The sequence below is a fragment of the Suricata suricatta genome, chromosome 2, assembly GCF_006229205.1.
Source record: "Suricata suricatta isolate VVHF042 chromosome 2, meerkat_22Aug2017_6uvM2_HiC, whole genome shotgun sequence".
Classification (NCBI taxonomy): domain Eukaryota; kingdom Metazoa; phylum Chordata; class Mammalia; order Carnivora; family Herpestidae; genus Suricata; species Suricata suricatta.
Genome location: NC_043701.1, coordinates 100,689,399 through 100,699,749, shown reverse-complemented (window position 1 = coordinate 100,699,749; position 10,351 = coordinate 100,689,399). Strand labels below are relative to the sequence as shown.

Below are 10,351 nucleotides of genomic sequence, written 5' to 3'. Positions count from 1 at the left end.
AGTCATTCAGTGTCCTGACACCGTTAACAGGCAGCTGGTGGTGTTACCCCTTCCCTGACGTGGAGAGAGGACCCCGGGGTCCCATGTCGGGACCTGGAGGGAGGGGATATGTGTTCACCTGACCGGCCACCAGGGCTTGGTGACAGCAGCACACACGGCATCAGACTCATAGCAATGATCAGACCAGAAACACGCCCATCCTCTGCTGTGCCCCAAGCACATGACTTCCTGCACCGATGAGATTCCCCATGGAAGATGTGGAAACACCCCCACGCAGGAGGCTGTGATGAAGCAGATGCCTGAGCCAGGCGAGCGGGGAGCCCTGCTCCCCAGCGCAGGAGGAGTGATCAGGACTCACACTCCTGTGCGGATCCGGCGCGGGCCTTCAGAAAGTCTCAGGGCAGCCCCCTGAGCCAGGGGTGCCACTCCACCTGTTTTCATCTCTGCTCATCAGAGTCCTCAACCACCACTCAGTAGGAGCGGATGGACTCAAAACAATCAGCCCTGAACAATAGGGGACATGAGGGCCACATTCACATCTTGGAAATGTGAAGTCAGGGAAGGAGCAGGAATCAGCACCCAGACTAGGATCTCGAGTACTCCATGTCCCTAGCAAAGTCACATTATCTTAGGGCTCCTTCTGCACCAGACAGATTCACCTGAAAAATGATTTGAACATAAGCATGTTACAGTCAACCTCACTTACTTCAAATTTACTTAAATTAAGTGTTACATTCTAAGTGAATGGAGGTGCTTGTAAAGGTTTGGGTGTGCCATCAGGTCCATTCATTCATTCATTCATTCATTCGACTCATAGTTATTAGTTCTCGGTACTTGGCATAGATATATTCATGAACAAAATCAACAAAAACTGCTATCTGCAGGATAGATTCGTGTTTTTGGTTTTATTCCCTGGACCCTTATTGAGGGGCTATTATGTGCCCAGCACCACGCTAGGCACCTGGGAAAGATGGTAGAATCACAGACGTATTTATGGAAGCACCATCAATTCTTGGAGGCGACCATCGGAGATCACTCTGTAGTGTGGACATCCGCTCCTGTGTGGCCGCCCAGACACGGAGGAGCGACTGTCCACAGCGCCACAGTGTTGAGAACTGTATCTCCCATGCAGCAGTGTCCTGCAGTCACTGCAGCTGCTGGGTCAGGGGGCCTATGGAGGGTTGTTTTACGGGACAAAGACACAAATGCCCAGCTGATTACTTGGGCACTGCCCATCGCCACTCCACACTTCACCACCGCGGACTGGGCACAGCGACGTTTCTCAGGATTGGTCTTCAGCCCAGCTCTGACGTCTTGAGCTCAGCTCATTGCTTTCAGTATGTGTTCAGCTTCCCTCTTTTTGCTGGATTTGTTTTTAAAACTTAATCGTGTCTGTGTCAGTGGATGACAGAAAATGGCATAACTGAGTTATAATTAACTTCTGAGTATTGTGTTTTAGAAAATCCAAAATCTTCCATTGATTTGGCATAGTGACTTTCTTCTGGAGCCCTACAGAAATAGACTTGGAAGTTGCCCATCTTACATCCAAATAGTTGTAATGGTATTTTAATTTCATTTAACTTTCAGGTTTGGTGATGGTTATACAGTCAAGATCTGGCTCTGTAAGGAAAGCAGTCCACACAGTGCGGTTTCCGACTGCTTGAAACTCCATTTTCCAGGGATCCAGTTTAAGGTAGTGCTAATTTTTTACATAATTTCTTTGTTTGCAGCATAAGAAATCTGAGAAGGGGCACCTGGGTGACTCAGTTGGATGGGCATCCGACTTGGACTCAGGTCATGATCTCACAGTTCATGGGTTTGAGCCCTGGGTCGGGCTCTGTGCTGACAGCTCCAAGCCTGGAGCCTGCTTCAGATACTGTGTCTCCCTCTCTCTGCCCCTCCCTGCTCGCACTCTGTCTCTCTCTCTCAAAAATAAACATTTAAAAAACTTAAAAAAAGGGAATCTTAGAAGTGCATTTGCCTTCTTCCCTGTCTTAATTCTGTGCTGTAAGGAGATCTTGCCTGTTTTCTTAGCCTCGTTGCAAAGCCCAAGCCACCCCTCCCCACTGAAAACAGCAAAGGGCAAGTGCATATTGCTTGACTCCCGTGAAGGATGATGCGCCCATCCGACCACTTTGCTGGGTGTCCCAGGGTAGACCGTGGGTACATACCCTGTTACCTGTGGACCCAGCCATGTTCTGTTCAGGAAGGAAGGACGGCAGAAGGGAATTTCTTCCACGCGTTTGCTGCGGGTTTATAGGCTTGGTGGTTTCCACATTATTTTCATGAGGCCTGTGCTTGGGATCATAGTCCTCTATGAACGTGATGTGACGTGTGATCCCTGCCTGAACCGGCAGTGTCTGTCACCTGGGAGCTGGTGAGGTCTGCAGGGTGTCAAGCCCCAGCCTACTGAATCCAGATCGGCATCTAAGGAGGGGACAAGGTGATTCCTATGCACATTAGCATTTTTGAAGCACTGTGCATAGTATCTTGGATAACTAGGTGATCCTCCTTTATCATACATTCTAATAGGCTCTGGTCTATAAGATGGCTGTCACCTGTCTATTTCAACAAGAGCCACCGAGCAAAACCCAGTGATAAACATGCTGTACAAGGTCACTCATGTCCCAGTAAAGCCCCAGACAGCCCGAGGATGCACTGCGGTTGTCACGCTCCACACAGACGCTGGCAAGCGTTGGGTTTACTAGCTCACCAAGAGTCGCTCCGCTAGCTGATGGAGAGAACGCCAGGGACCTCTCCCATGTCCCAGCCAAGTTCAGGTCCTCCGTGCCTCTCATTAGGCAGCTAGTGCTCCGCACCTCCTTACCCCTAGAGAGCTCTCCCCCCATGTGGCAGGTCAGGGGCGGGGGGTGTAAGGGGCAAACCGGCAGCTCACCCTGGGGAGGCCCCCCTACCCACTCTGCCTCAGAGCCAGCCGTCCTCAGTACGCACACACTGGAGACGCTCTGCGCTGACCTGCATCCCAGCTGGTAGTTGGGTGTGTGGTTTGAAAAGATCATTTACTTAGCGGTTAAATATCCTGCAATCAACTTTGTGTGACGGCAGCCAATTGTGTGACAGTTTATGGTTTGCTTTTGGCTTTTAGGGGCAGCGCCTTAACCTGTTGGAATACCACGTGCCGAAGCAGTGGGAGTGCTTGGCCGACCTGTTCAGGGTTCTGGAAGGCAACAAGGCCTTGCTGAGTATCCAGCACTACGCTATCAACCAGACCACTTTGGAGCAGGTACTGTACCTCAAATGCATTGCCGGGCTGCATTTTGGTATGTGCTTGAGGCCCCCCCCCCCCTGATTTTAATTGCTTATTTTTGTTTAATGTTTATTTGTTTTTAAAAGAGGGAGACACAGAATCTGAAACAGGCTCCAGGCTCCAAGCTGTCAGCACAGAGCCCAATCCGGGGCATGAACTCATGAACCACAAGATCGTGACCTGAGCCAAAGTCAGACACTTAACTAACTGAGCCACCCAGACACTCCCCCCTGTCCCCCAGCTGATTTTAAAACTAGCCCGATTACTTCTTGAGGTCATTCTTTCTTTAAATTAATCACTGGGTTTACAACACAGGGTGGTGAGTGTTAGGTTGTTTCTTGTCAGCCTTCCACTTAAGGTGTGTATTTCAGGGGCGCCTGGGGAGCTCAGTAGGTTGAGTGTCCAACTTCAGCTCTGGTCATGATATTGTGGTTCTTGAGTCCAAGCCCCATATCCGTCTCACTGCCTCAGCACAGAGCTGCTTCACATCCTCTGTCCCCCTCTCTGTCCCTTCCCCACTCGTGCTCTCTCTTTCTCTCACAAATAAATAAATTTTTAAAAAAAGATGTTGAGGGCACCCAGATGGCTCAGTCTGTTAAGCATCTGATTCTTGGTCTCGGCTCAGGTCATGCTGTCACGGCTTCCTGGGTTCAAGCCCCACATCAGGCTCTGCCCTGGCAGTGCTGAGGCTGCCTGAGATTCTGTTTCTCCCTTTCTCACTTGTATCGTCTCTGTCTCTCCTCTCAAAATTAATAAATAAATGTAAAAAACAAGGTCCGTATTTCGTAGGCTTTCTGTAGACAAGTACGGTGGGTGTTCACCGGGGGAATCATGCCGCGTTAACCCTCCCTTCTTGGTTTGCTCGCTCTCCCAAATGTCCGAGGGGACTCCTCTGTGAGTGGACCACCACGGACCTTGGGAAGCGGAGGGCTTGCCTTCCTGGGTGCCAGGATGCAGAATTAACCCTCAGCTTCATGCTCGAGCCGTGCTCGCGGCGTCCGACATGTCCAGGTGATCTAATAATTGTCCTCAAGGGACTCACCTGTGTCTGGTGGTTTCTGGGCGGGCAGCGCGAGGGGACGGTCTGTGGTCTGGTGCGGGGGGAGTTGGGCCGTGCTTCGAGCAGACGTGCCTTCATCTAATAGTTGAGAAGAAAAGGTCTGGTGTCCTCACACGCTAACCATGGTTTTCATCCTTCCGTTCAGGTGTTTATTAATTTTGCTACTGAGCAACAGAGAACTTCACAATCCACGCCATCTCCGCCCACCGACTCTTCCCAGCCCGAGCACCTGCCTGTCTAAGCACGAAGGGAGACGTTTCCAAGAGGAGTAATACCGTGTCTTTGGTTAACCGTTCATCCTGGAGGACCACAGGGGCCCCGATGGTCGGATCCATCCTCTCCTTCATTTCTTCCTTGCAGCTGTCTGTTAATGAGTAAGCAGCACCCTGAAAGATTGTTTTCTGTGATCTTTAGGCAGTTCCCCCTGTGTGGTCGGTCAAGCCAAGGAGGGGCTGGCTTCTTTGTGGCGGTGCCATGAGGGAACCCAGGGTCCAAACGGAGACATCTTGGAGCTGGGAAGGCTCTGCCAGGGACCGTCCATCCCAAACATTTCACTGGACCTTTAAGGGAACTGAGGCAGCCAAGGCTAGTAACTTAGGAAATAGCAGCTCAGGCTGTTTTCCGTTGTTGCCCTCTTTTACGACATATACTTATATGTGTCCAAATAAAAAGCCAAGGCTTTGAATGCAATTTTTTGGGGTAATATCAGATGTCATACGGTAGGACATGTAAAAATTGCCTTTTATTTTCTAAAAAAATTTTTTTAACATTTATTCATTTTTGAAAGATGGCAGAGAAAGCAAGCGGGGGAGGGTCAGAGAGAGAGGGAGACACAGAATCCGAAGCAGGCTCCAGGCTCTGAGCTGTCAGCACAGAGCCCCATGCGGGGCTGAAATCCATGGACCACAAGATCATGACCTGAGCTGAAGTTGGACACTTAACCAACTGAGCCACCCAGGCTCCCCCCAAATTACCATTTTTTGCGTACAAAAGATGCTTTTGTTTTTTTAAATCAGAATTCAGGAGCTTTTTAATGACTCTTTAGCAAAATCGAATAAATTGAACTGGGTACTCTATGTCCTTTATAACAGTTTTACCAGAATGGCACAGATTTTAAATATAGGGAGGTATAGAAAGAAATATAATGTGGATACATTCTGTTCTTCTTAATTTCTTAATTTTCTGAATAGCCCCTAGCATTCTGAGGCACATTTCAGTTTCAAAACCAATGATGTACATGATCTAGTTCCGTTCTAATTTTACCAGCAAAATTAGTATGAGACATAGTAAATAAATATTATCTTTCAAACACTTGAAAATTTTCTAACAGTTCTGCCACTCTCAGAGTTACTGCCCTGGTCTCTTCAGATGCAGAGGGCTCTGACATGGCTGCAAAGGGCCACAGCAGGCTGACATTCTGCCTCTGATAGTGACACATGTGAGGCAGGGGTGTCCATCCCTGAAAATGGTTTCTTGCCAGGTGTTTCTGAGTTTTGGGATGTTTCTCAGCTTTTTTTGAATAACATTTTCCCTCAAATCTCCCTGGACGACCACATTCATTTCATTGTAAGATTCGCCCTTATCCAATTAAAGTTTTGAGTACTAGTAACATGGGGCCCAAGCTTGTGACAGTCCTGTCCCTTTTCTTCCCAGAGTCAGGCTTTCACTAAAGTCTGTCTTTTCCTGATACCGTCTCTACTCGAGCTCTTCCTAACTTGTCAGCATTCAGCCAGTCATGGAGAGTTCTGATCGAATGATTTCCATTTCACATGAATCACGTGAGTTATGCTTTCCTACAGAAGTTGCAGTGTAGGGTTTTAGGATGACTGCCCCCGCCCCTCAGTTCTAACGGTCTCATGTCAAAGTGGAAGATGTAATCCTTTGTTATGATTGTTGAATTGATCAATAAACTCCGGGACTTGGGAACATGGTTCTACTGTAGTGAATAAATGAGGTGTGCGTTCATGTAACCTGGTTCTTGGAACGAAGTTGTGTACTTCTTTGTATGTGAGGGATGCAGTTTAAAAAGCTACAGAGGAAATGCATCTACTCTAGATCTTCTAAAACCTGAAAAGGTTAACATATGATTGAACCTCAGTCTGCAAAGTTCCGTTCTCAGGGATTCTTTGGGCCTCTGATTTCTGGAAGGCGGTACTTCCCAGTAGGCCTTCCAGCAGTCAACAGGAAGAAAACAGAAACTCAGCATGTGAGAGGAGCATACCCCAGAAGGCTGGACACAAAGGTCAGATCTTATGTTAGTGCTGAAAATGTCACTGCATTTATAAGTCATGCAGATATTTCATGCCCTTGCAGTTAAACATTTGTCTTAAGACCTTTGGGCTTATGGTCACACAACTGAGACTTTTAAACAGACGCCCTTCTTTGGAAAGCATTCCGAAGAGAGCACTTCATAAGGCAGAGATCACAGTGATTATTCTGGTTCCAGCTACCCAGCTTTTATCATGTGGTTTGTCTTTACCCGGATATTTGAACAGAGGATGAATAAAAGCCCTCATCCAAAATCAGGATAGGAAAAAGCAAACAAGGTATATTTTTAGAAGAGTAAACAGCGGGGGAATTACGGTTATGGTTGGCATGGTTTAGAGGACGTCGAAAGGAAAACAGTGTAACATGATCACTCTAAAACCTTTCACAAAATATACTGCACCACCCACCTTCCCTGCGATTTAGTATTCATGGGTATGACATGAGACGTTAGCTTAATCACAAACTGCCCCCTCCTAAATGGGGGATAGAGATACTGAAGTTTTCCGATCGGTTTGGGCATGTTTTCCTCATCGCTACTCCGGTGTATTGCAGGATTCCAGCCCAGCGATGGTCTTCTGTGGGATGTTGAAGGCACGTCACAAGTCAGTTTCACAAACCTGAGGAACTCAGAGACCTTTACACAGACACGCACACACACATTCATTCTTTCCATCTACACTATTGAGCTCGTTCTCTGTCCATAAATAGATGGTGGGTACGGTGGACGTGAGGTTGGTGGGCCAACAAGTGAAAGACCCACAGTCCATGACCTTGAGAAGCACGCGGTTACACGGGGAAGGCAAGGCGGGATCTGCGGGCAGCAAACATTCCTGCTCTGGGGCCACAGAGTAGTTCCTTCTAACCACAGGTGCAAAAACCAAGCTCAGGGAATAGGTACCACAGGCTGGGCCATCACAGATGGAGAAGTGAGATAAGGTCTGTGGAGCTCAGGGAGTATCAGAGCATAACAACAACATTCAGTGGGCACCAGTTATTTGCCTGTTATTCTGGTAGATGCTGATACAGCAGCTCCATAGACCTCAAAAACCCAGCGCTGCTATCTTTGGAATTTTTCTTACATCCCAAAATGGCTGCTGGAGTGCCAGCTATCACAATATCCAAAGCAGAAAAACAAATCTGATTAAGGGGGAATAAAAAAGCACACTATTTGAAGAAACCTCCTGGCAGTCTAAGCCACGTACTCAGGCTTATATGACCTCATGGTACCATTTTAGCTCAGTCCCTAAAACGAAGTGAGTGTTCTGATTCTGTATAAGAAGGAAATGGATACTGGGTAGATGGGGAGCAATCTCTCCTCTAGGAACATATAACAAGTTTTGTGCCATTTGCATGAGAATAGAATGACATCAATTTTGGACATGTTAGGTATACTAAGTAATGTCAAGTATGTGGCTGTCTTTGGGCAGTCTGGGTTCTTAAGATCACTACTATTTTCAGAATTAAAGGAGCATATTAAGCTTTCTAGGTAAGATGCCATTTATATATAAAGATATTGTCAAGTCGTGTACAGTAGATAAGGAGAAGAAAAGTGTATAGACATTTTCTGTTTGGACTTAATAAATAGTCTTGTCACTTACAGTAAGAATTCCTGTAAGAGTTTTAATAGATCTTTTTTGTTTCCTGCTGGAAAGGGTTTCAAATTGCCGAAACAAGTCAGAAGCATTTTTTTCTTCTTTGTTTTCGCTTGTTGTTGTAAAGGAGACATTTCACCACCTTATCAGTGAATCGATCACATTTTCCTTACATTTGAGTGTTTTAAGGAAAAATGGGGTCTGCTGCGTTGAATGCACATCTCGGAAGAGCACCCCCCTCCAGGTGTTATTTCGTGCTCCAGCCAACGTCGAAGTGCCACGGCCTGGAATCATGGGTGATTCTCAGTGTGCTTTGCGCGGCCCCCCCTTTCAATCAGAAGCCAGAGAGGCTGCCTCCGGGCGCCTTGTCCCAGCATCCGCAGGCATTGGAAAGACCCTTCAGGAGGGCGGAATGCCTTTGGGGGGAGGAGCCATCCAAACCAATGTGCAGAAGAATACCGCCAGGGTACCTTGCTCTCCGAAAAGGAAAGGCAGAGGTGAAAAGTAGGGTTTTCAGACACACGTGTGCCAAATAATGGACCTGGACCACTTTCTTACCCCCACACAAAAATAAACTCAAAATGGATCCAAGACCTAAATATGAGACCCGAAACCATAAAAGTCCTAGAGAACACAGGAGGTAATTTCTCTGACATCAGCCCTGGATAGCAACTCCTTTCTAGATATGTGTCCCGAGGTAAGGGAAACAAAAGCCCACATGTCCGTGGATGGACAAACGGGTGAAGGAGATGTGGTTGATGTGCACCTGCAACAGTACTTCGCCATCCAAAAGAATGAAATCTGGCTGTCTGCAACGACGTGGATGGAATTGGAGGGTATTATGCTAAGTGACATAAGTCAGTCAGAGAGAGACAGATACCGTATGATTCACACCTGTGTGGAATTTAAGAAACAAAACAGATGAACATGAGCGAAGGGGGAAAATGAGAGAGAGGGAAACAAACCGTAAGAGACTCTTAATGATGTAGAATACACTGAGGGTTGATGGAAGGAGGTTGGTGGGGGATGGACTAGATGGGGGATGGGCAATAAGGAGGGCACTTGTGATGAGCACTGGGTGTTGTGTGTAAGTGATGAATCACTGAATTCTACTCCTGAGGCCAGTATTGCACTGTAACTAATTAGAGTTTAAATAAGCATTTGAAAAGAAAATGAAGTAAATAGATAAATAAGTAATTGGCCCTTCATCAAATAAGAAGTTTCTGAACAGCAAAGGGAGCAGGCAGCAAAACTACAAGGCAAACTACTGAATGGGAGAAGATATTTATTTATTTATTTATTTATTTATTTATTTATTTATTTATTGAGAGACAGAGAGAGATAGCATGAGCAGGGGAGGGTCAGAGAGAGAGGGAGACAGAATCTGAAGCAGGGTCCAGGCTCTGAGCTGTCAGTACAGAGCTCGATGTGGGGCTCAAACCCACGAACCGTGAGATCATGACCTGAGCCGAAGCCAGATGCTCAACCGACTGAGCCACCCAGGTGCCCTGATATTTTTTTAAATGATATATCAGATAGTGGATTAGTATAATCTATAAAGATAATGTATGAATATATTTATATTTACACTTAACTGACCAAGCCATTCAAGCGCCCTGTATCCCCTTCTATAAGGACATTCAGCCTCATGACCAGTCACATCTGCTCTATCGGTGTCTCCTGTCCACCCACACAGCGCATTGTGCTCAGTCTGTCCTTTCTGCTCTTCCTGTGGCCATGGGGACTGCAGGTCGCAGCTGGTCACCCACAGCTCAAACTTCCACTGGGACCTGGGGCGCCCGACTGGCTCAGTGGGTTGGGCATCTGACTCTTGGTTTCTGCTCAGGCCATGATCTCAAGGTTTGTGGGATTGAGTCCTGTGTTGGGCTTTGTGCTGACAATTTGGAGACTGCTTGGGATCCTCTCTCTCTTTCCTCCTCCCCTTCTGTCTGTCTGTCTGTTTCTCTCTCTTTCCTCCTCCCCTTCTCTTTCTCTGTCTGTTTCTCTCTCTCCCCTCCTTCCCCATTTGTGCTCTTTCTCTCTCTCCAAATAAATAAATAGAAAAAGAAGCCTTACAGGGATGGCTGGGTGGCTCAGTTGGTTAAGTGTCCAATATCAGCTTGGGTCATGATCTCACAGTTCATGGGTTCGAGCCCCATGTCG

General features: G+C 47.1%; 1 protein-coding gene across 1 annotated transcript in view; it reads left to right on the top strand.

The window, feature by feature from the left end:
- Positions 1-5,096, top strand: part of ABCA13 (ATP binding cassette subfamily A member 13) — a 317,064-nt gene extending 311,968 nt beyond the window's left edge. The window contains exons 60-62 of the mRNA XM_029919211.1: positions 1,588-1,693; positions 3,107-3,244; positions 4,474-5,096. Coding sequence (XP_029775071.1) covers positions 1,588-1,693; positions 3,107-3,244; positions 4,474-4,569 — 340 coding nt within the window. The 3' untranslated portion in view covers positions 4,570-5,096. The remainder of the gene's footprint in view (positions 1-1,587; positions 1,694-3,106; positions 3,245-4,473) is intronic.
- The last annotated feature ends 5,255 nt before the right edge of the window (positions 5,097-10,351 follow it).